This window comes from Astatotilapia calliptera, chromosome 10, assembly GCF_964374335.1.
Source record: "Astatotilapia calliptera chromosome 10, fAstCal68.1, whole genome shotgun sequence".
Classification (NCBI taxonomy): Eukaryota; Metazoa; Chordata; class Actinopteri; order Cichliformes; family Cichlidae; genus Astatotilapia; species Astatotilapia calliptera.
Genome location: NC_137431.1, coordinates 20,267,027 through 20,293,219, shown reverse-complemented (window position 1 = coordinate 20,293,219; position 26,193 = coordinate 20,267,027). Strand labels below are relative to the sequence as shown.

Sequence of the window (26,193 nt, the reverse complement as noted above, 5' to 3'; positions counted from 1 at the left end):
CACTGATGGCTGCATTTTATTCTGTTTGATTGTTTTATTTTTATAGTTATTTGCTCTTCTTTTGTGCCAGAGAATCTTTATTATATCAAGTAACTAAAGGTCTTTTCAGCTCTTTATCACACTGTCTTTGAACAGAGAACAGATGCATTTCAGTTGCTGACATCAGTAATTGTAGACGACAGTCAACAAGACTGTTATCAGCCAATAGTGATAGTCATCCATCCTTGTTCTTCTTACTTGTTTGATGTTAATCCTTATTTAACTTTAACTTACTTCTTTTCCTCCTTTAGAAGAAGAGCAACTTGAAGACAAGGAGCTCATCAGAAGGGAGGCGGAGTCAAAGCATGTGGAACTTGTGGCTTCACCATCTCAGCCAGTAGGAGCCAATCATGTCACCTGGGGTGATGAAACTCACCGTCAACAGCCGCATCACCTTCCTGTCCCACCGCCCCCGTCTCTACCTACTCGTCAACTCCCCATTGCAGTCATCCCAATGGTGCCGGTTGTCACCGCGACAACTTCAGTCCCGCCCCTTCCGCTCAAAACGCCAATTGCTGCTGCAGCAGCGACGCTCAACAGCTCCCCGCCAGTCAAGAACTCTTCCTCCCCTCCACCTCAGCCAGCGACTCGTCAACTGTTGTGCTCCCCTCAGATCAAAGTGGAACCCAGTGAGCAGCTGATAGATGTAAAGCCTGGAGCATCACAGCTTCAGGTTCAGATCAAGTACCCGGCCCCCATCAGCACTAATGGCTCCCAACACGCACTGGTTCCTCATCAGGCCCCACTCACACCTCAGCCACAGCCTAACGGGATGACCATGGAGGAAATGAAGGGAATGGAAGGGAAGAGGAGACCAGGAGGGTGAGTTTGTTTGTGTGTCTGTCTGTGTGTGTGTGTTAAATAAGGTATAAAAAGTGATCGGCTTATGGTTGATTATTTATTTTGCCTTTCCAGGGCGGGGACCAGAGAGGTGCACAATAAACTGGAGAAGAACAGGTTAGTCAAAATGATGGTAACCCCTCTCATGTTGAAAGAAATTGAGGAAAACTTGCCTTCCACATACACACATTTTCTGGGTGTTTTTCATGAAAGCATTTAACGAGGGCAAAGGTCACGGCAGTTCCTGAACTAATATAAATCCATGAAATCCTTCATCAAAAATGCAAAATTGGAGGTTTGAAATTTGTTGGTAAAAATCCCACGCAAAGAATCGACCGTCTTAAAAATGGTGAATATTCACAGTTGAGCAAAGACTACCATATGAAGTTCGACTCTTACATTTCTGCCTCTTCAGGCGAGCGCACCTGAAGGAGTGTTTTGAGACACTGAAGAAAAATGTTCCGAACATTGATGAGAAGAAAACGTCCAACCTCAGTGTTCTCCGCAGCGCTTTGCGTTACATACAGGTAAGGACAGTTTCAGCTTTCCCCAGCAAGCTCTTCATGTTACTTTGTCAGGACTTCAATTAACTGGTTGAGCTCTGGGGACCTCATAGGTCATAGGTCCAGTGTTATTGGTGTGGTTAGTCTGAATCAGTCAGTATAATGTAATACTTGGAGGCTTCTTTGTTTCCAAGACCTTGGTCTATACAGTGGTAACCAGTTGTTCCAACACTGCCCTGTAGTCATGTAGGGATAGAAAAGAAACGGGCTGAACTAAATTGGTGGTTTTCAAAGTTTTTGTTCCAAGTCACATCAGAGGGGAAACTAAAAGTTCAAGGCACACCTTTATCCATGGATGTCTCCTTTAGATTGTCTTGTTAGATGAAGGGACTTCATCTAAAGCTCATTTGTGGCAACTGGACCTCGATTGATGCCTGCAGTTTTTTATGTAACAGTGTTACAACTTTATTAACATATTTCTTGCCTCAATCACCTTTGCAGACACTTTGGTTCAGCTCAAGCACTCTTCTACTGTAGGCCAAGTTTCTCTCAGAAACATGCTTTCCTCCATTAGCCACTAGTACCTTCTCAGCTTGCCTCAACACAGCTTGACTCGACTCGACTCTGTTTCAATCGGTTTCCATTACAACTGAGTACCACCTAATGTGCGTGGGGTTGTTATAGCAACATGGCCGAAAGTCCCGTGATGTCATTTGTATGCCACAGGAACGCCACAACAAAGGAGGACGTCGAGGCGATGATATAACTGCTGCTCAGTATGTGGCTTTTTGTCAAACCCAGTGGCCATGGTGTTGTTTTTTTCTGTAGCCATTTCTGTCGCTCCGAGGTTTTAAAAAAATGGGGGCTTTGAGCATCTCCTTTTTGTGAAGGAGACGCTCTTGTCACTCATCGAGTGATGCCACTGTCTAGCCAGTCAGTGACGTGCAGTCTGTTAATGTCATATTTTCGGATTACCTCAGATTGCTTGGATCCTCAACCGAGTAGGGACTAAAAAATACCTGGTACCAGCTAAAGGACACAAGCCTAAAAACCGAGTCGAGCTGTGCCAAGCTGACCCAAGTAGGTACTAATGGAAAAGAGCTACAAGTCTTTTTTTAGCCTGGTTTGGCACAGTGTTAACTAGGGCTGCCACAAACGGTTATTTTGATAGTCGACTAGACACTGATTATTTTTGCGATTAGTCGACTAATCAGATCATCATCCATTGAACGTAAAACTACAGCTTATTGCACCAGCATGCATCTGCTCTTATATAACTATCATTAGCTTACAGCTTTAACTGTTTAAGGTATGTGCTAACTAAAAATAAAGACAAGATGATAGTTTATTAAATTGTAATGAAATTTGCAGATTGTTTCGGTGAAGTTTAATAAACTCCTTGCTATCTAAAATATAACAGGACACCGGAGTATATTCTCCAGCATCTCACACTTCTGATAACCAGCTGTCTGCTTGACGTTTATTCAGCTGTGTAAAAACTATAACTTTAATCTCAGCCAAACAGATTTACTCAGGAACAAAAAAAATACAAAAAAAAAAAAGCCAAACAATAACATTTTTAAGTTATCTAAGTGACTTATATAACATGTTTAACCTGAGTAGCGAAAGCCGGCGGTGACGCCGGGAGTCCGGTGTTCTCACGGGCTCTAGTGAGCCATGCCCCCGGCTAGCTATCGAGCTAGCCGGGGCCGTTTTCTGAGACGCTCCGACGTTTTTGAAAGTATGCGGTGTCTTGATAAACTGAGCAGATATTTGAAGTTTACACAGCTACATTCTCGCCTGAAAATATGTTAAACGTTTAACTAGCTGCCGCCATTGTTGGAAACTGAGCTGGGCTGCGCTATGAATTCTGGGACAGAGCTGCTTCTTCTTCTTCGGGGTTTAACGGCAGCTGGCATCCTTGTACATGCAGTGCTGCCATCTTCTGTTTCAGTCTGTTATTACACTCTTAAATCCTACTACTTATTCCTGCGTCTTTTGTGATCTTACAAAGCTTCAAATGACGCGTCGACTATTAAATCAGTCGTCGTCGATTTTGATAGTCGACGTAACCGTGACTAGTCGACTAATCGTGGCAGCCCTAGTGTTAACACCTGGCACTTTCTCTGACAGATGGCGTTCTTGGGCTCAGGGTTTTTCCTTTTCCAGTTCAGCTGAAGTAACACGGGTTGCTGTCTCCAGACTGTTCACTGACAGTTAGTTTTTTCTAATTTGCAGTGGCCAATTTGCACTGTTTGTTAGTTACACAAGAACATCACTCGTATTACTCTCCTCCTCTCAGTCAGGGCCTTTGGTGTGTCTTCTTCTAATTCCCTTCATTCAGCAACTGAATTAACTTATTTTTATGCTTTAAACTAAAAACTACTGGTACAACAACTCAACATTTCACTCTTAACTTTTCGTGTATATTGCAGTAATAATGTAAGGCTGTCACAAAGTCCCACAGCACACCTGGACTTGCATCACATCACAGCAAATCTTGTGGGAACTACATAACATGAAAGGATAAAATGGCAACTTTTTTTTGTTAGAAGATCTAACGTTGCACATCGAGGCAGGAGGCTGATGGTACTTGGGTGAAGGGACGACTGTATAGCCCCAAGAGGGAAGTTTTCGGTCTGCAAAAGTAGACAAATGAGGACTTTTGTACTTTTTTTTTTTTTAGCAGAAATAGATGTCAGGCTGGAGCTGCTGTCTATGTAGGGGGTTACTTTATTGCAGTGTAAGCTTTAAGATTTTGAGTCCAATGAAATACGCAGCGGAAAGTCAGTGGAAGGAGCTAAATTAGGGCGTGAGATGAGGGAATTTATTCAAAACAAGATGACTGCAAGTTCATGGGCTGCTCTCCAGGGAGCAGAGCGCAGAGGGATTTCAGGCCATCTTTAAGATGATGATGGTTGTTAGGCAGAGCCTAGCTGCGTTTGAGGAAACACAAACAGCACATATTAGATACACGTTTCTTGCTTTAGAGGTAATATACAGTGAAAAGCGGGTTGTTAGTATGGGTGAAAGGTGAGTCAGTATGTCTGTAGTCTAACCTTTCATGTGTGCCCTGTTTGTACAGCAGTGTTTAACCTCACTGCACACACAGTTTGCAACCTTTCACCTCCAGTTTAACTTGTCTCGATATTCTGGCAGTAGTTATACTGATGGGAAGAAGAAGTTGCATAAACTTTGTTGTTGTTTTTTTATTATTATTTTAATTGCAGAACTATTTGAAAGACCATCCCTCTAGGTGATCGTGTAACATTCAGTGACTTTAAAATCATTTAGCCATATCAGTATATTTGAGGGGGTGTGCACAAACAGAAAAACGTTAAGTATCGGCTGCTTTTTATCCGTTTTGCAGGATTATAAATGAGATATTTTAGGATTTGGGGCTATTTGTCAGACACAGCAAGACATTTGAAGTTTTGTGGAGAAGCAGAGTAATCATTAGCTTTACAGACACACGGCTAGTGTATGTCAGCGTTGCTTGCAGTATTTTCCCCAGCCCACACTGTACTGCGGAGCTGGTTGGGTAATATCTTAGAGGGATGCTTTTCCTTTATCACACTATGTTGAGGCTGATGAATTGCTTCACTTTTCCTCTGTTTTCCTTTGATGGTTTCATTGTGGCATACTCTCCTCTGATTTATAATATTTGCTGGCTTTATTGTAGGTGAATGACTGCGTTTAGATGCGTACAAACACCCGGTCTTCTCTTTTTTTCTTTCTCCATGAAGCATAAAAAGCCTGATTATTCATATCCCTCCGTGCACGCTCATAACAGTTTTCAATTTTCTGATCGTCTGCCTGCAGGCGAGTCGTGATTTCATCTCAGCTTCGATGGTCTGAGCCAAAAACAGAAACTGGAGATGGTGTTTTAGTACTCTGGGTAGCACATCCAGGTTTCTCAAATGATTGATGATGGTGTTTCCATGCACAGCGATCATAATCAGGACCTTAATGCACATTCGTCCTTTTCTCTTCTCACCTCTCCCCATGTGAACCTGCAAACCTCTTCCCCCTCCTTCTCGCGGAGCCATGTGAGACCTGAGCACATGGCTAGCGCAAGGCCGATGATGTCACCACAGCTCACCCACTCCAGTAGCTTTGCATCCCTAGATTGCAGAGAGAAGGAGATGGGCAGTGATGGGCTCAGTGTTTACGCTAATGTAGCGGCGCATGCACTTATATCAGCTCTTCTTTGTCCCAGCCTTTTCTTATCCACATCTGTGTCCGTCTCGTCCTGTGTCACCCCGCTGTCTCTTGCCTTTAAAGCACTTGGTAACTATGGCAACAGGCGGCAGGTGGCCGGGGCACTGTAGTGAGTCCGTTCCTCCGTGTTTGTCTGCATGAGGGAGTGTGCCAGATGCAAGACTAAACGAGTCAAATTCTGGTCATATTGGTCTTTCTGTCAGCAGTTATGGATGATGGAGCACTCACAGGTGCTTTCAAGACATGGATAGTCCTGCTGCCTTGTCCTCATATCAGATTACAGATGCATATGATTAGAGCAGGGCGATATGGCCAAAAATATTTATCACGATATATATTTGAAAATTTGCGATAACGATATAACCGACAATATAATTGATGCGAGACAAAATACAACTCCACAACATTACTAGCGCAAAAAGACAACCTTCCATATATTTTCACTTAAACAAGAAGCTGGTTTTTATGTACATTAAAGCTTTATAAAAATGTAACAGTGCAAATGCAAATTCCTTGCTGAAAGTTTAACCAAAAGGCATTTCCAGTAGAAATGGGCTGACATATCCTGAGCATAACCATGTATAATATCCACTGAAGTTAAAAAGAGGTGCTTTGCAACATTAAACTGCAGTGTGCAGTACGCATTTTTCGGACCATAAGGTGCACGGGATTATAAGGCACATTAAGCGAAACAAAGCAGTCAGATAAATCAAACTTTATTAAACTCATTCTTCTTGCTTCCTCCACTTCTGTACCATTGATTCATTAATGTTGAATTCTCTGGCAGCTGCTCTATTCCCATGTTGTTGCAGTATATTAATGACTAACCTCGTATTGTGGATGGATTATCTCAGTTGTTCTCCTGACTGAAGTTTGGTCCGTTTACAGCATCCTGCCATGCGATTGCATTTGTTTCTAACCATGAAGAACCTTCACGTTAACTTTTATAAGTGGAAAAGTGTTAGTGTTCGTCCTCCAGCTTCACTGTTTATGTTATGCTAACATAGCTGTGTCGCTAGCGATCACGTAGCACATCATTATATACCAGCTAGCCCAACTTCAGTAACCCTACAAACGTCACTGCTGTTTAGTTTCCTGTCTTCATTTATGTTGGAAGTGATAGCAGAGCTGTACGTTTGATTTTTTTCAGAAATCTCTCAGTCAGAACATGCTATATCATGCTTAGGTAACTAGTGAAACTAGCGAGCTAACTTCTGCTAGCTTCCTGCTAACTTCTAACTCCGTTAAATGTAATAACTTTTGTTTTCATGGATGCCTGGAAGTTAAACTTTATAGTTACACCTGGTAAAGCAGCAATGCTGATCGTTTTATTAAAGATGAAAGAATTTAGACAGTTTTTAACTCTAAGTGATGCTGCAGTGTTGTTTGACCTGAAGTATACGGAGTTTAGGACCCAGATTACTCCCAGATTTAAGAGCATCTTAGTCCGACAAATATGACAATAACAACGGCCGCTTGCATGTTCTGCAAAAAAATGTGCTTTGTTGTGTATCTGACGGACAAACACCAAACCAGTTCCACATCACTGAAGTTGCACCATTTTTACAAACCAATTCTGGTTCATCTGTTTCACTCAACAATCGGCCATGTGCGTATGAAAACAAAGGCACTGCGCATGCGCGTTTTACTCCCATTCTATCGCGATATTTCATTTTCCTATCGTTGCCTAACATTATACCGGTATTACCATGAACGGTATAATATGGCCCAGCCCTACATATGATTAAGAAAAAACCTTCCGGGGCAAATTTCATCTCACCTGAGTCATTTGCACCTTTTTTTTTTATTACAAGGAACTTTCTGAAATGAGGATGGATAAAAGAGCGATAGATGAAGCACAGGAGAATAAGGGGGGAAGGGTCTTGAGGGAGTGGCGGATGTGGGGAGGAGGAGGAGGAGAGGGGAGTGTGGGATGGAAGTGTGGAAGAAAGAGGAGGAGGAGGGGGGTTGGGAGGGATCCAAGAGCACCCGACTGGCAAACATCCAGTCGCATCACTCCTTATATGTAATTGCCCATGCGCTTCACCCAATTAGAGGGCTCCTTATGTTTTTTACAAACTGCTGCTCAAGCAGCCAAATCCTCACAAATGGGGTTGCCAAGGAAACAGCTATGGGTGGCAGCTGCTTCCTTGGTGATTTAGTGCAGGACTAATGGTGTCTGGGTTGATGCGAGAAGACCTTGAAATGATGTTCATGGATGCACATTCGCACTTCGGACACACTTGCAGTTCTTCGGAAGTCCTTGTATTTCAAAGAGTCTGCTGTGTCAATTAAGTGTCACATCTCCAGCACTGGAGTGCGTTAATGCTACGTGGAGCTCCGCAGATCTATGGTTACATGTTGTATGTGTGTAGTAACACTTTGCAGAAGTGTCAAAAATACTGTTAAAACGGACGCATTTGATTAAAGTGGGTTACTCGTGCTTTTGTTTGTCTTTTAGTTTAGTGCATGCAGTGGAGAAGACAGGCGCATTAAAATGTCCACTACAGCTATTGATTGTTTCTCATCCCGGCATCTTTTGAGCTCCATGTTGGTGAACTCCATGCCGATTCAATTTCCTTCTCAATCAACATCTGACCTACTATGCGTATTGCACATAGATGATATGCTGCTGGGTCAGGGGAAGACCGCCTGCAAGTGCATCTGCTTTGGTTGGCTTCTGTAACGTTTCTCACTGCACAGCCAGAGATGCTGATCCATCCAAAATCTGTGTTAAAACAAGCTTCAAATTTGTGACGACAACATGCATTTTTATCAGAACAGAAAGCTGCCCCTAAATGTGCTCTACTCAGAGTTTTTTTATGTATCAAATGCTTTTATGTTTCTTTGGATACTAATTTTAGCTAAAGGAGTTCAGTAATGACTAATGTCAATAAACAACTGGCTAATTGTTTATTGACTGGCCAAGTTTGTTGTAAGTACACTGATAATAGGTATGCAGTATTTATACTGGTCTCACCGCTGCTCTACAGCATGACGTGTAGTATTTACAGTAATCCCTGGTTACACTGCATGCATATAAAACATTATGTCATGTAATGTTTCCACTGTGTAATCACCATTTATGTTTTGGTTAGTGGGGTTTAAAGTATCAATAAAAAGATGACGATCCACTTTTGCTTCTCAAATGGCGAAAAACACAGAAATCCACAGACTTCTATGAAGTTTGTTAAGGCAGTGACTCTGTACTATCTGTGGACCGTTTGTGCTTATGTGTGTAGTTATGCCTTCACCTTAGAAGTCGGATGTCGTAGCTGACTTCACATTCCAGTAGTAGTTTGAAAATCATGGAAAAACAGGTTTTGGTTTGCTCTGTAGTGCAATGAAACTATTACTGTGTCACTCGTGATACGGTGCTTGGTTTTTGTTTGTTTGTTTTTGCACTTAAAAGCACTACTGGAGCACATTCACAGACAAACTGGTCAGTGCTCTGCATATGGTTTATTTAGCCACAGCATTGGTTACAGATAAGTTTTACTCTTTTGCTAATGTTTACTTTAACAGTCAATCTTGGATTGCTGAGTTGGGTTCGGTAGGGTTGCACTGAACTGACTTCAGTTCAAAATTGGAGCTGGAAACTCATAAATCGTTACCTCAACATCACATGAAATTCACCAGTACCTCCCAAAGGCCTGCTTTGAAGCCCAGATCAATGTTTTGATTGATGCCAGCTCGTTCATGTTAACATCATTAATAATAATTTTACACTGCGTACACACAGAACCTCTAGTGCAAAAGCACCAGTGTTGTTTAACTGTGTGGTTACATGTGATTTGTAAATGTAACCTGGTCCTATGCTGACAAATCACTGGAACTGATTTTTGCTGTAATTTCCAGCACTGCCTCCTCGTCACTTATGACCTCTAAAACTGCTCGCACGATCAGGCTTCACACAACTGCGTGCGTGGACGCACAAAGACGGGAGGGCGTTGGTGTGAGCGGTGTTGAGCTGTTAAGTGATTTGAGTGCTACTAACCTGCACCATGTGAACTGTTTAAAGAGGGCTGTGGGGAAGGTGGGTTCGCGTGTGAGGCCATCACGTGCCTGCAGAGAGTAAACAGCTTTTCCTGCAGTAAGATCATGTGTCCCCATATGCTCATTTTGTGTAATCTCGCTTGTATTTCCAGCCTTACCTCAGTTCCCTTTTGTTTATTATCCTTTCGGCGGTTCGCTTCGTGTTTGCGCTAATTGTCAGATAAACACAGCCACAACAAAAAAGACAATTATACCCGTGATATACATTTATCAGCAATGTCCTCCGTAACAGTGGCACAATTACCAGCAATCAGACCACCACAAACAAGCCTATGCTGGCTCTAAATGGGCCTCGGGGGGTGAATGCACACATAATCATGACAGGTCTGCACACATTTACCTTACTTAGCAGAAGTCTGTTATTTCAAGCCATTTGATTAGCTGTAGTATTGTAATTTGAAACCCACCTTAAGATTTGATTTGTCTTACAATCCTTGTGATTTTCCTTCTGTTTTCAAAGTTAAAACCCTCGTGGTGGGTGCCAGAATAAAGTGCAAGTGGCAAGCGCCTAATACCTCCTGGATTTGTTCAGCAGTTATACTGGAAGAGGTGGCGCTCTGAGACAGTCTGATACATGACTGAGGATCATTTGCACCTTCATTAGGACAGGAAGCCATTTTCTGCCAAGCCTTTTTTTTTCCCTCCAAGTTTTCATGCTGGCTATTCAACATCTCAACCAGATATTTAGTTTCCAGAATTAATCAGCTGCACACAACATACTATTCTACTTTCCTCCTCCCATTCCCCGCCCGTACCTTCCCCTCTACCTCCTCCCATGCGTCATTCCTCATCAGTAATCTGCCTTAATGTCCTTAGCCTGTCATAGTGTTTGGAGTTCATGCGTCAGCTGACCTACACAGAAACTGGGTCACGACGATGGTGTGGCGGGGCTGGGAAAGCTCTGCTCTTTCTTCCTAAATCTTTCCATGAAGCTTCCGTTCTTCTTGCGTTTCCTGCCATGTTTATAATCATTTCATTTTCCTCCACAAACACATTCAGCTCACTCTTGCTGCATGGCGGTGCTCTAGAAAGTAACGCATTTATTATTAACAGATTTCAGTAATCCAGTGACAGAACTGTAGCAGTAATTAGGAACTATTATCAACCCCAAAGTGATTTGGGGTTGATAATAGACAGGAGGGTGTTTTCTCTCACTCTGGCCTCAAGAAAAAAAACTAGCGTGATATCCAAGAAATGGGAGGAGCTTAGGTAAATGACTAAATGCCACTAAAGCAGTGTGGACATGCTTGAATTTGCAGGCGTGACTTCCCGCTGGTGTATGAATCTGGGATAGCATGGATAATGTTTGTTTAGAAGTACAGGGAGAAGAAAAGTTGTGTTGTAATGCTGTTTATTTACAGTGTGGGTATTTAAAAAGAATTCTAACCTGAAACAGTATTGGGTTTATTCTGAAAAAGCCACATGGGTTATTAGTTAAAAGAGGCAAAATGAGGGAGTTTCCCTTTTCTCTGACCTTTCTTTGCTGTTAGCTGTTGATTAAAAGTCCCCCGTCTGTTTCATATTAACACACTTCCACTGTTTCACAGAGCCAAATCCCCCCACGCTTCCCTCAAAGGCACAAACTTGAAACAGCTGCTTAAAACCAGGCAGCATCAGTCAGCGCTAACGAAGTAAGGACGGGTTTTTCTTGAAAAGAAACTCAGCCATAGGATTACTCGTCGTCATATTGATGTAAATGATTTTTTAGATAGCCTCACTTGAGACTGCGCTACTCGCCAGTTAGCCTTAACATTAAAAGCACCCGCCTGATGCTATGTAGCATCCCCCTGTGTACCTCAGATAAATCTGACCCAGTGCATCCTTTAGGTTCTTTGGGTTGCAGGATGAGGCCTCCTGGTCTTACTTCACCTGTTGTTGGTAATTGGTTAATACATTTTTCATTTTTCTGTTTTTGTATCATAAATGCAGATATGACGACATATTATATTTTTATAACAGTCTACACCTGTTCTCTTTGTCATCCTTTAAGACTCTGAAGCGCAAGGAGAAGGAGTACGAGCACGAGATGGAGCGTCTGGCTCGAGAGAAGATCGCAACGCAGCAGCGGCTGGCCGAACTGAAGAACGAGCTCAGCCAGAACATGGACGCCATAGAAATCGACAGAGTCCTCAGACAGACCATCCAGCCAGAGGACGACCAGGCGTCCACGTCCACGGCCTCAGGTAAGGGAACAGACTGCAGCAGTTTGTTTTCAAACTGAATCGCAGGAGAGAAGGGTGATCAGAGAAGTTTGTTTTTTGATGTAGCAGTCGTTACATGTGGTTTGAATTTTACTTTTACGTAAACATTCATATCGTGATCACTGTTTCTGCTCTAATCTGCAGAAGGAGAAGATAATTATGAGCAGGACATGGACGAGGACGTTCCCGCCCCTCCTGCTCCCACGCCCCTCCCCAAACCGGCTCCTCCCATTTTACAAGCTCAGCCGCTCATCACCCCTCACCTGGCGATCCAGCACACCACACTGCCTATCCTCACCAGCGCCTCCCCCGTGGGTCCTCCTCCACCTCAAGCCATTGCCCCTGCTCCAGCCCCGGGTCAACCCCCACCGCCACCTCCTCATCCTATCCAGCCCCCAGCCATGCAGGTCCAACCCACCGTCATCGCTCACGCCACTGTGTCCCATGCTTCAGTCATCCAGGCTGTCAATAATGCCCTTCCCACCAATCACAAACACCTAACGCATATCGCTCCATCACCTGGCCCCAACTCTTCCACACCTCAGCCGATCACAGCGGCTCCGGCTGCCCCTGCCACCGCCACTCACCAGCCAATAACTGCCCAGCCCATCGGACACATCACCGTCCATCCGGTGGCCCACCTGGGCTCTCCTTTGGCATCCCACCTCCCGACTCTCTACCCCCAGGGCATGTCTGTGTCCCAGCCCACGATGGTGGGCCACATCGCCCACACCTTCACCCACCACACCCTTCCTCACGTCCAGGCCAATCCTCAAACTAACACTAACGGCGCCCAGGTGAACAGCGCGACTGTGGTGAGCCAGGGAAGCCCGTCGCTAGGGAAACCCACAGCAGTGCTGGCCCCCCACCCACAGCTGGTTGGACAGGCTACTGTCCTGAACCCTGTCACCATGGTTACAGTCCCAACCTTTCCCGTCAGCACGCTCAAACTGGCCTGAAACAGACAATAATACCTGTAGCGATGGATGTGAGACAGGAGAACGAGTTTTCATCTCCTGTCAGTCGCAGAGTCTCTGACAGACACGTGAACATTTGAGCATCAACTGTTTCTGGACTTTGTGTGATGAATATCTTCTGAGATATTTCAGTCACAGCTCTGTTAGTTTGTGAACAATTACATTAAAGCTGAGTCAGCAGGTCGGGCCATTGTTTGTGAAAATGTGACTGTGACGTTTGTCTCCCCCGCAAACACAGAAACTCTGTTTTACCTTTTTATCTTCCTTCCTTTTCTCTTTATTTTACCGCCAGAGGCACTAACACAATAAGCTCTGTTTGCACTCAGGCATCAAGGATTTACTTTAACTGGTCATTCAGTCATTTAGGGGAAATGATTACAGCGAGACAGAGAGAGGACTTTGAGCTCGTGTGGGACGTGTAACGTCACTCCTGTGTTTAAAGGGTGGAGCTGGAGTTGGATTCAGTGGTCTCATCCAGATAAATCACACGCAGGGCCGTTTATCAGTCAATTACATCACATAACATTACATAGTTAATTAGGGCTAAAACATTGTCACGTACTGATGCAGTTATTTAGTTTTTTCTACCAGGAACACGACAGGAAAGTTTTTTGTTCTTCCCCTTTCGCCATGATCTAAGTTCGACACGTGGCAGACGAAGTCATTCTTTAAACATCTTGCAAATAGTTTAAGGAAAAGAATTTGAGGATGGTAGTGCAATAAAAAAAACCTGACACGCTGCAGTTCAGAATACAAAAAAAGGAGACAGCACATCTTTTTAAAGGCAAATTCTGCAGTGGAGTTAATTTTTTCATTTTCTTTTTATCCACTACCTCAGAAGGCTTTTATTTTGGAGGGCGACTCCAAAACAGCGATTTGCTCCAGAGAATTGGGGCAGTGATTGCTCGGTTTGGTCAGCGTACAGTAGTGTCTGTTATTGATGGCCCTGTGGAGAAGTTGTGTCATGTTAACCACAAATAAAAGTAGGGCAGTAAGTTTGAAGCGAGCAGGAGCTGAGTCAGAAAAGCAGCTGAGGACAGAAGCTGGCAACTGGGATTTTCCAGCTATTTGTTGAAAAAAATAGTTAAAAGTAGGAAGAGCGTGCAGTGCAGTCAGCTTTGATCTGGTTACCTACACCCACAGTGAAAAGCTTGCCTTCTGCTGGGTTTTTAAAGAAAGATGTTAAAGGCTCTCAGCTATCTTTCACTGCCAGATTCAAAACCTGAGAAGTTGCCCAGTTACCCACAGGTCATTTGAGTGCATCAACTCCCGTCAAGTCTGCACACACTGGTGGTTATTGAGGCTTAAAGCGGCTTAACGAGCCCTCAGGAAACCTCCTAGGACTGCTCCGAAGCTCGTGTTTGTGCGTTTTAATAGGATTGTTTATTAGCTAAGACATTTTGAAACCAACCAAAGGCTGAGCGAGACTGTATGCAGAAAATTGTCTGCATACCTGCTCTCAAACAGTCAGGCAGGTTTCCTTTTGTCCCTTTGATGAGTGATGTTCCTTCAGCACACTGTGGGGAAAACAGGTTTCCAGCCGCTTTAGTGTAACGCAACAGCTCCCTCTGCTGTCGTTACCCAGGCACACACAGCACACAAGTTTCCGATGAGGCTTTTAAAAATTGTGAAAATGCTTTTTTTTTTTTTTTTTTTTTTTTTTAAACTTAACAGAACGAAACAAAATTATATGACTGTATGGAAGCTTGTTTATGCCACTAAAATAAAAACAAAAAACACAATGTTGCCGTTCAGACTTCTGAGAACATAACTTTAAATGGTTAATATTTCGAAATTTCAGCTTTCTCAGAAGTTTCGCTCAGCAAGATGACATTTTGAAGAAATAAAAAAATTTAAAAAATTTTTTTTTACATTCTTCCAGTGGCAGAAACAACCTTCCATAGATTGAACTATCACTTTATCTACTTGTTTTGGAGGGCGATGCAAGGCCAAAAATACAGCTTTTCATTCCAAGAGAAATTTGGAAGAGATGTACGACAAATGCTGAACACCAAATCTTCAGCCGCAGTCCAGAAAATTTGTTAAAAAAAAAAAAAATCAAATGTATTTAAATTTTAAAAAAAAGCCGAAAGTGTGTTCGTGTGCGAGCGCATTCTCACAGCCTTCTCGCCAGCCTTTTCATCAGATTTCTCTTCGGTATAATGTCGTCAGTCTTGCGTGGCTCTGCTCCTCACCTCCTCTGCTGGTTTCCGTGTGTTACGTATGTATATGTGACTGTTTTCAGTATGTTTTATATTCTGTACTATAGCTAATCCTATTGTACCTGTAGCATGGCTCTGTTTTTTGTTTAGGTTCTTTTGGGAGGGGGGTGTTTACCCTTTGCCCTGTGCATGATTGAATGTGTGTGTGAGCGTGTAGCTAGCAGGTTATTTTTTTACACAGAGGTGATTTATGGTATGAGCCTGTTTGGGTGCTATTGTGTGTGCCTCTACTCAGTTTTCCTGAACACTGTGACAGCTCTGGCAAAACACATCGAGCGAATGGAAGAGACAAAGAATTACTGTCACACTCGTTTTTTTTTCTTTTTCTTTATTCTCCTTTTTTTTTTTTTAACATGTAAGGTTTCCATATTTGTGAGTTGGACTGAGACATGAAATGTAGGGGGGGGGGGGGGGGGGGCAAAAAAAAGCTGTTGATCCTTTCTTGATAACCTAATAATGTCTAATATTTGAGTTTTTGTAATATTTGTATGTATGTATGAAAGTTTTGTAAATTTGTGATTGTATGCACGTTTTGGCAAATGAGTGTATGTATCTTCAAAATTTTAAAAATGCTTGTTTCTTTTCTTTTTTTGTTTTGCATGTAGATTCTGTTTAGTTTCTTTTGATTAGAAGTTTTGTTTTAATGTTTTATTTCTGGGACCATGTACAATACTATATAACGTGGGCAGAATCTTGGACCTCATGCTACATTGATATTATATATGAATATAAAAAACATCTTTTCCCTATGGAGAAAGTTTTAAGTTATATATCGCCTGTACACTTTGGGCTGCCTTTTAGATCTAACTGTCCACTGTTTAAGATAACCATGATAATAATGGATTAAAAAAACATATTAATGAAGAATTATGCTGATGAAATAATAAAGATTCTTAATAAATCTTATTACATTTACAACACATTTTGCTTCTGCGTGAGTGGTTTTCAGAAGAAAAATTTAAACGGGCTTAAGACAGTTTTTTTTACTTGTTTTTTTTTTTTACAAAACAGCAAAATTGGATATTAAAAATTACAAAACAAGTCAACTCACAAGAAATAAAAGCATGAAAAACTGTTTAAGTTGAAACATTAAAAAAAACTTACTTTGCTACAGTGAACACTAGATGGCAGTATGATATGGAGGCCTAAAACTACCATGATCAAAATTAAATGAACAAATAACTTGTTAAATAAAAACACCATAAAATAAAATAATAAAATACTTTTTTTTGGTAATGTGTTTCTGCATCATTATGCAAATTAGAAAGGTTGTCGATCGAAGTGGAGCAACTTTTCACCTACTGCACATGTCAGAGGGATCGTGTGTTAGACGCAGGGGTTGAACCTTTTTGCTTTCAGTAATTTAGAAGTGTGAGGGCTCATTACAAATTTAAATACGGAAGAAAAGTAAAATAAATATCAACATATTTGTTTTGAATAACTTCTTTACCAAATGAATGATGTATTTATTTTGTTTGTGGCAGCTTTGGTCCATTAACGAGGTTGCTGATAAAGGGATCATGTTGACATGATAAAGAAACAAATCTACCAGTCATAAAAAAGAAATGCAAATGTTATGTGGTGAAATATGTTTTCACTCTTTGCTTTGCAACAGATGTCTGAAGACGAGGTGCTCCAAGCTGTACTAGAGGCAGCGGTGCCTCCTGCTGTTCAGGAGGACAATGTCAGGGCAGAGCTGGTCTTTCTGGATCAGGATCATTTTCACACACGTCCTTATCATTTAGCACCAATATGTCTCCTATCAAACATGTCTGGGACATTCTGGGTCAGCGTGTTCATCAGTGTGTCTTTTGCATGATGAACACGCCCCAACCAGTCAAACCAGCCCCTCCCTGAGCCTGGATCCACCAGTTAAAAGAGGGGTTTTCCTTCCCACTGTCGCCAAAAGTTTGCTAATAGGGGGTTTTCTGATTGTTGGAGTTTTCTCTGTATTACTGTAAGGTCTTTACCTTATAATAAAAAGCATCTTGAGGCGACTGCTATTGAGATTTGGTGCTATATAAATAAACTTGAACAGCAGCAATCATCATTATCATTGTACAGCTGCAGGCTGCTCATCCAGGAATGGAGAGCAATTCTTCCACACATCCAGGAGTTGGGTGACTGCTTGCATTGGATCACATCTTATATTTACATATGCCATAGTGTTGGTCTATAAACTCTATTTAAAACACTGACTTGTGTTCCTTTTTTAGCTAGCATGTGACTAAAACAGTTGGAGCACTCTGGTTTTTCGAATGGGTGACTCATTCCAAAGTTCAAATCAGTTATCCTGCTGAGATGCTCCCAAACAGCAATACTGAGCTTTTGACTTGCATGTCCTTGCAGTATCCTTAATAGTTATAGAATGTTTTAGGATAAAGTTCATGATTTTTCTTTTCTAAAGGCGTTTAGGATTAGGAGGTTAGATCGGGAGTTAGATCTGGAAAAAACAGGGAAATCTTTTCTAGTATCTTTGGAAAGTCGTGATTCCAACTATGATTCTCACTGCAAGTTATCCTAAGTAAGAACAATTAGAAATAGGCTCAGTTTCAAGCTTGCCAATTGCCAAGGCCTCCTCTGTGACTCTGGGTGCTCCTCGTCTGGCTCCTGTTTCAGGGATGTACGGTGAGAATCAGCAGCCACTTCTATGACTGTGCTGCATCTGCTCCTGAATCCGCTCCAGCACCTCCTGCATCTTTCTCAGCTTAAAAACAAAATAAGAGAGTAAATACAGGTCTGATTACTCATAAGCTAAGTTGATGAATGAATGAATGAATGAATGAAGAGAAACACACCTCTTCATCCTTTTCATAGATCAGTCTTTCCTTCTCAGTGTCAGCGACGGCCAGAGGCAGAGGAAAGTCTGCCTCACTACCGTCCCGATATTTCTCACGCAAACTAAGACCAAACCCACACACACAAAGATATTACAAAAATATCTGACCTCACTGTGCTTAACAGGGTTTTTTTCAAGTTTTTTTTAATATTGGTTTGTGGTGTTGTGCATCCTGCCTCCACCCACCTGCGTTTCCTCTCCAGCACCACCATGCGTGTCATGTTCTGGATGCACTGAGCTCTGTAGTTCTCATAGTGAATTTCCCGCGTCACGTCCTTCAGATCCTGCATGTGCGTCCTCACCAGCATGTTCCTCAGCAGCAGGAAGTCGGAGTGAGCCGGGTTCTCCACTGACCATGCAACAGCAACATTGTTACCGCATCATACTGGATTCTTTGTTATCAAATGGAACAACAGCCAGGTGCGCAACTGACACAAAATGTACTCTAAGGGGTAATGATTGAGTAAAAGTAAACCAAAAAACATAAAAAAAAAAAAAAAAACTAAAGTAAAATTAAAATTAAAAGGCTTGGGGTAATACCTTCTACCACGCCCCAGGGATAGACGCGACCCCTGAACTTTCGACCTTTACTCTCCACCTGTACGTTACTCCCAATCACAGCAAATGGGATGCTGTTCTGCAAGAAAACAACAACAACAACAACGACGACAAAGAAAAAAGCCCAAACCAAAATAAACCGTCAGCCTTAAAATAGACCAGACAACACATTTCAACCATGACAACGTGAATAAAATGAGGAACCTTAAGTATCTGTTCCTGTGTCTTGAAGTCTTCGTCCTCATCTGAATCACATTCAGGAAACTGGTAGATGTTTATCCCAAACTGCTTGATCTCCTCCCTGATCTGGAGCACATGAACACACATTAGGAGAAGATGTGTAACAGAAATAGATAAACTATATAACAGAGATTGGAGATCAATTACAGAACAGAACTGGGTTGCCAGAGGGTCAAATCGGCCCTGCTGGATAGCTTTGCATAGTTTGAAATTAAAGGAGTCATGAATAATTCCAACTTGGTGCACTGCAATTCCTGCTGTGTTGTGATACAAGGCAGGACGGATCCATGCGTACACCAAACTCTGACCCTAACTGCAGAAATCAAGACTGCTTCAATCCGATCAGACCAGGTAATGCTTTTCCAGTCTTTTTGTGTCTGGTTTCAGGACCCTGTGCAAATTGTAGCTTCAGTTTCCTGTTCGCAGCTGACTGCAGTGCCACCTGGTGTGATAACCTGACATTGTGCTTCAAAGTTCCACATGTGTGTTCAGAGATGCTCTTCTGAATACCTTCACTGTAATGAACGGCTATGTGGGTTAATGTTGCCTTCATGTTAGCTCCAAACAGTCTGACCATTATCCTCTGACATCAACAAAGATTTTTCACCCAGAGAACAGCTGCGGGCTGGATATTTTCTCTTTCTCAGACCATTCTCTGTAAACCCTAGAGATGGTTCTGTGGGAAAATCCCATTTAGATCAGCAGTTTCTTAAGTACTCAGACCAGCCCTTCTGGCCCCCCAAAACTATGTCACATTCAAAGTCTCCTAAATAATCTTTCGTTCCCATTTTGATGCTCACTTTGAACTTCAGCAGGTCCTCTTGGCCATATCTATATGCCTAAATGCATTGAGCTGCTCCTGTGTGATTGGCTGATTAGATATTTGTGTTAACAGAGAGTTGAACAACACCCAGTGAAGCAGCCGTGTGTACATATTGGTATAACTGAGCTGTTACCTTCATCTTCTTTCTGCAGACCTCTGCTGGTGTCAGGCTGTCAGCTTTGGCCAACACAGGAATTATGTTGACTTTTTCATGAAGCGCCCTCATACAGTCCACATCCAGAGGTCGAAGGCTGATAAGAGAAAATAGTCACATACAGAAATGTGCAAAAATAAGAAAAAGTTTAGCTGATGCTGTTGGAACAGTGTTATCGCCGTTTCATCAGTGTACCCATGTCCGAACGGTGAGATGAAGTAGAGGCAGCAGTGGACTCTGTTGTCCTGAATGTTTCTTCTGTTCAGCCCGCTCTCGTCTCTGAAGTACTGTTCAAACTGCTGGTCGATGTAGTCGTCTATGTGCCTCCAGCTGATGCAGAAACAGAAAATGAATGAGTGAAACCTGGAGGCACACTGACACTCAATGTCAGCGATGAAATCAAGGGCTACGTATGTGCTTCACGAGTTCAATTCAAATGCCACCAAAATACCAAAGTCTTGCTCGAGTTAAGCTGGTTTGACTGCGAGGAGGAGTTCGTGACCTCACCTTTCTGTGTTGTTGACGGCATCTCCGAACCCTGGCGTGTCTATGATGGTGAGCCTCAGTTTGACTCCTTTCTCCTCAATGCCAACGGTGTGTTTGATGATGGCGACTGTTCGACTGATCCGCTCTGTAAGCGCACGCAGTTTGTTCAAAGACGCATGAGATCACACACGTGACATCAGATTGTGTGTCTACCCCCCCAATACAGAAAGTGAAAAACTAATACTTACCTTCAGCATTGAGAACTTTTCTGTCCTTGTAAAGATCCGTGAGGAACAAACTGTTGATTAGTGTGGATTTACCGAGACCGGACTCCCCTACAGAGACGTTTGAGTAAGGTAATAAATCATCTGTCTTCCTCGGAAGAATTTGTGTCAACAGATAAAGTTACAAGGATTTATGGACGCCACGCTCCCACTAATCAGTGGCGTGTTTTAATGATCGCTGGCAGAGCAGTGATGTCCGTTATCTCCACTTAAGAAGATATTTTTTTAACTTTGTTTTACTCGTTTATCATCACTTAAGTTTTTTGATATTTGATATTTTTGACTTGTTGTGCCTTTTGTAAAACCCTTCCTCCTCAGGAGAGAAATCAGACTCACCTGCGACTATGAGTGTGAATGTGAAGCCTTTCTTCACAGTTTTTCTGTGGACCTGGTTTGGTAATGTGGCAAAACCTACGTACTCCTTGTCCTGATCCTAAAGAAGGAAAATACAAAGATAACATACACATATGGGGATATTTACTGCTTCAATTAGAAATTCTCTCTACATCCTCGAGCTTCAGTGCTCCTTAGTTAATAAAGCAGTCAGATATGGGCCTGAAATGTCCAAACTGGTTATCAGTAGCCCTGTCGTTCTCCTCATGGATACTGTAGCACTTATTATCTTGAATAAATAAACATATATTGTGTCACAATAACAGCCATGACTCTCGCGTCACAGGCTGATCCCTATTGGGCCACAAGCTGGACTGCAAAGGATCACGAAACCTCATTTCACTTTGCCTTTGCCCCAGAAGCTTCGGTGCACCGACGGTGAGCAGACAAGAAAGGAAACCATAGACGCCTCTTAGCTTTAGAGCTTGATATGCTCTTTAAGGGCCAGACAGATGTGATAACCAAACTCGCTTGCCGCTTTTTTTTCCCCTGTGTGAAAGTTGATGTCGTAAACTGTGTTTCTTTGAAAGCTGCATGAAGGAGTTGGAAACTGTTGAACGGGTACTGAAAGTGGGTGTAAGGTTTTAAAGATGTACTACGAAGTAAAGTAACACAGAGGTTCAGGCAACAAACATTTAGAGACATAAACAGCCAGACATTATATAAAATAGTAAAAACATACCTCAGGAGAGTCGTAGGGGTCAAAGCGTCCCCAGGGGCTACGTGGGCGCATGGAAGGGCTGAGCGGCGAGTCCAAAGACACCTGAGAAACAATCTGCCTCCTCAGCGGTAGCTGCTGAAATTCTGGATCTAGTCCCATGTGATTATGCCTGGGAGGGACTGCTGGAGAGCCCCTGGGGTGGAAGGGGATGGTGCGGACCAGAGAGGGAGTCCCAGGAAGGCTGAGGTGTCTCCCGTTGATGGGGCTCCCAATGCCTTCTGCTCCATAGTGGCCTGGTCTCTGGTGCTGTTCACCAGAGTGAGACATGAGAGGCAAATCCCTCATGGCATAAGGATACTGCATGTCCTCCTGGTCCCTTATGGACAGACTGGACAACTAAAACAGAGAGCAGCATGATTTTTCCTCTGTCTGATATTATTTTTTTTAAATTAGGCACAGCAGACGAATATACCTCAGCTGACAGGACTCTTGTGAAAGCCCCTCTCTAATTATGAGTGTGTGGATATATGTGGCTGATAACCGTGCTCTCCTGAAGGTACCGCAGTGATGCTGGGCTGAGGCTGATTTTGGTCATCTGATAGGGGAAAACAGCTCACTTATCTGCCTCTTTTTCTCATTGTGGCTTTGTGTATGTGTCCACAGCCTATGTATGTGTCCACAACATAGACGGATTATCACCACACTCACTCAAGATTGTTGTCTAAGCCTCGTGTTTGCAGTCAAACAAAAAGATGGGTAAGCTGGAGAAACATCGAATCCTAAAACCTGAAGAAAAGTCGCATCATGATTAAAATACTCATCATTCGTGTATCAATCATTGGTCATGGTTGTACCTCTGTCTGTCTGACCTCAGCGAATCAATGGTAATGCTGATATTTTGGCTTTAACAGCAGTAACTGGAGGTGTTTTTCCCCTAAGATAAGCACTAACTAGGCTTCCTGTTAATCTCATAACATTACACACTCCAGACTGCCTGTTGTGAGAAGACAGAAGGTTTCTCACAACAGACCAATAAGATTGTCTTTGTCCTCAGAGGAATTAACTTAATAACTTAAATTTCCAGGGTAGCCACCTGTCCCAGGAGCTCTGTGTCACAAGGCTTTGACAAGGAGATATAAATAACTTAACAAAGAATAGAAGCTGGAATTTATTAAAATGGTAATTGAAGGAGGCCATGAGGGGGTGATCTGTATTCCGGTCATGCAGTAAATGAATCATAATGCTATGACAGTAAAACCATGATTTTTTGGTGTTCCACTGTAATTTTCCTCCCGCCCTTTAGATATCTTTAACACTACTAAAATTAAAATAACCAGGAAACTAAAAAGTCTGATTGTTTGTTGCTCTCTGAATACATGGCCTAATGACGTATCTTTTCTTGCAGTGTTGGACTAAACCCTTCACTGATTAGGTGTGACCTGTGATCTCATTATACCGTTACAAATGCCGTCGTCCATCTGTCCAGGCAGGATGTAGAGACCGTTTGAAGCTGGAGGTTCGTAAACAATAGGGTCAAACCGGATATACCCACAAGGCTGTGAGTGCCGGTTTCTCAGGTTCGTTCAGCATGAAATCTATAGCTAGTTAAAAATAACCCGAATTGTATGTTTTTGTGCTGATTTTGTAGTTTTCCAAAACTTCACTCCACACCTGCTTCCACACAAAATGACTGTACCCTATGATGAGGAGCTAGGATAGGGAATTTCCACCTGCTTTATCCAAGATAAACACCCTGGGCTCTTAAAGTGGTTAAAGGAATGCAGAAAAGCGCCGGCCACGGTGCTGCTGGATTGACCAGGGTTTATCTGGCATTCCTCTACCTGTCAGCTCTCATTACCCACAAAACTTTGCAGTAGGCTTAATCCAGCTTCTAGCGCTCTGACAGGGTTGGGGTTTGGAGATTTAACTCTTAAACACACACATAAGCTCAAACAAACACTACTTCTATAGGCTACTCTACAAAATTGTCCTACCTCCTTGCCCGAGAAAGTTGAAGCTTTGTTTTGAGGAGAGCAAATTGGAAAAAATATATATTAAAAAATTATTTATTCAGGTTTGCTGCATCCATCCTGCACAAGCTAAAAACGTAATCAATTTAACGTTACTACACACCCTGATGTCTAAAAAGTAAATCTGCAATAAAATGCAGAACTGAAATGGAAAAAATAGCAGAAAAATACTAAATGACCCATAACCCCCCATTGTTTATACAAACAGATAAACTGATGAAATTACAGTAAATAAGATGAGAAAACATTAGCTTAAGAATACAATAACCTACAGAGATATAAATCCTTGCAGGATTGTCACAGGCTGCAGCTTCAAATTGGCTGAGCAAATTTTATCTGCTGAAAGTATCAGTGTAGGCCAATTCCAGTTGCTTTCTGAAGGAGCCTTGTTCTGTAGACTTGTATATTAACTGGATTATAGACTTACCTTTTTTATTGCTGCGAAATCTGACGGGAGAGGACATGTGCTCCATGCTGCTGGTATTCAAGCTGTCCCTGGATCAGAGGAGGGCAGCGCATGGCTGCAGCACAATGCTGCAGATGCTCTGTGGGCGTGTGCGTCCCTGAATTATACTACTCAGCTCCGGGTGCACCCTGCTCCATGTCTACTCAGTGTTACCGCTTTTCTGTGGTTACAGAACAGCTTAATACAGCTCAGCGATCATCATCATCATCATTATTATAATAATGTTAATGGAATGATTGTGAATCTTTAATATATTTAAAAAACACAAATTTCGTGCAAAGGTTTGAGTGTGTTTTGCATTTTCTCTAATCCACAGAGGGTCAAAAGCATACATACAGAAGTCAAATGTAATATTTGGTTAAATATCCCTTAGCAAGTTGCACCTCAACCAGATGCTTTTAGTAGCTATAAACAAGCTTCAAGCACAATTCTGGCTGGAAATTTGATCAGTTTTGGTAAAGTTCATTTAAATTAGTTGGTTTCCTGTCACAGACACAGATTTTAAACTTTGTTCACAAATTTTCAATAGGATTGAGGTTGGTACTTTGGAAAGGCCCTCCCAGAAGCTGGATGTAAGCCTACTTTCCAAAACCAGTTTTGATGTGTGTTTGGGATCATTGTCCAGGTGGAACTTCTCAATATTTTAAAGATTCATTCATCCAGCTGTTGATTTGAGGTAAAGTTGAAGAATTAGAAGGTACTCTTAATTCTTCCCAACTTCTGTAAATCTACAGTACAGCGTCATAGATCTTCACTGAGATCCATGGACTTCCTCATTGTTTGGAGTATTGGTCAATCTGAGGCTCTATGTATAACTAAACCTGTGTGGATTATAGAAAATACTGTTTAAATTCTGATTTGTGACCCATTGTTTATTTAAGTCATTAAAAATCTATGATGTACAATCCTTCCACATAGCAAATAGAAAGCTCAAAGAAACCACTAAAAGCTCAAAATTACCATGACATTTATGCACATGATGAGTTGTTATAAACCTCTGACCACAGTGAGTTAATTTTACACAAAAAATATGTTTGGAGTATTTAAGACTGGCAATCCAAGCTTGAGGTGGCATAAGATACAAATAACTTCCTATTTATAGGAGAAACCTTAAAAAAGAAAAAAAAAGAAGGAAACATTATCTTAGCAGTAGATTATAATACCATAATTAAAGATCTGACAAAAGTAGTGAGTAAAATTTCCAGCATTTCTATCGAGTGGCTCAAAGTGTGTTACAATGAAGAAGAGTGGAGTCTATCAAAGCAGTAAGTGTTGTGGATTTTCTACTACCCGTAGTTGTTTTGTAAGTATGCTCCCTGGAGTAAGTCCACAACCACATGTGGGCTTGCCCAGTTTTAATACTAAAAGTCCATAAAATTCTCTTCGTTTAATCTTTGTGAAGCCAAAAAGACCTGTATAGTACTGTAGACGTAAACAAGGTTAGCGCTTCAGCTTACTTAGCTATCTGTGCTTATTGAGTTATATTTATGCAATCATTTTTAATTTTTTTGGCAACCATGAAAGCTTGAGTCTGAAAGTTGCTGCCATTTTTATGTTTTAATATTATTGTATTTAGGTACATTTAGTCAAGATTAGCCAGTTTAACTAAGCTAGCCTAACGGCTTTTTTTGTATAAGTATGTTAAATATTTTGGTAAGTGTGTACACATTCATGTCGTTATATAGTAAAGTAGTCACATTTAGACAATAAATCAATCAATAAACAAGCAGGAAAACGATTGGATTTAAATTTATGCTAACACGTGAGGCTAATCTTAGTGTTTGTTCAGCTTTTTCTTCCAAATGATTAAAAAGTCTTCACGATACATTTCTGGACTAAATTTCTTAATGTCAACTCTGAACATCATTGAGCTGCTTTATTTTTCAAATATTGCTGGTTGATTTACAGACTGACACCTTGTTGGCTACAGTAATGTTTTTGTCAAGAGGGCCCCCACTCAAGCCTACAGGGGGTGAGTTTATATTAGCTAGGTCATGGGATTATATTATAATTTATTCAAATTTGTTAAGAGATTTAATATGAAGAATTTGGAGGTTGTCCTGCTAAATTTCAAATCAATTTAAGATTAGAGGGGGAACAAATGTGATTTTGAACATGGCATGGTTGGTACTGACAGATGGGATGAGCTGAGTATTTCAGAAACTGATCATTTAAATGGGATTTTCCTATGTCTGGGGTT

At 41.9% G+C, this 26,193-nt stretch overlaps 2 protein-coding genes across 5 annotated transcripts in view; one reads left to right on the top strand and one right to left on the bottom strand.

The window, feature by feature from the left end:
- The window catches only part of mntb (MAX network transcriptional repressor b), a 24,602-nt gene extending 8,623 nt beyond the window's left edge, over window positions 1–15,979 (top strand). For both annotated transcript variants that reach the window (XM_080307169.1, XM_026181845.2), the window contains 5 exons: window positions 291–861; window positions 955–996; window positions 1,295–1,406; window positions 11,650–11,842; window positions 12,005–15,979. In XM_080307169.1, the coding sequence (XP_080163295.1) occupies window positions 494–861; window positions 955–996; window positions 1,295–1,406; window positions 11,650–11,842; window positions 12,005–12,819 (1,530 nt within the window). In that variant the 5' untranslated portion in view covers window positions 291–493 and the 3' untranslated portion in view covers window positions 12,820–15,979. The remainder of the gene's footprint in view (window positions 1–290; window positions 862–954; window positions 997–1,294; window positions 1,407–11,649; window positions 11,843–12,004) is intronic.
- LOC113030820 (septin-5-like) lies at window positions 15,594–26,193 on the bottom strand. Of its 3 annotated transcripts, none has more exons than XM_026182546.2 (13): window positions 23,955–26,193; window positions 23,492–23,514; window positions 21,519–21,893; window positions 20,780–20,876; window positions 20,408–20,494; window positions 20,181–20,304; window positions 19,869–20,003; window positions 19,653–19,770; window positions 18,661–18,762; window positions 18,439–18,535; window positions 18,085–18,247; window positions 17,858–17,960; window positions 15,594–17,766 (listed from the first exon to the last, which is right to left on the bottom strand). In XM_026182546.2, the coding sequence occupies exons 1-13, from the start codon at window positions 23,998–24,000 to the stop codon at window positions 17,695–17,697; spliced, it is 1,542 nt and encodes a 513-aa protein (XP_026038331.1). In that variant the 5' UTR covers window positions 24,001–26,193; the 3' UTR covers window positions 15,594–17,694. The 3 variants fall into 3 exon arrangements, with proteins under 3 accessions (XP_026038331.1, XP_080163296.1, XP_080163297.1); XM_080307170.1 differs by having other exon boundaries at window positions 21,519–21,803; XM_080307171.1 differs by lacking the exon at window positions 23,492–23,514.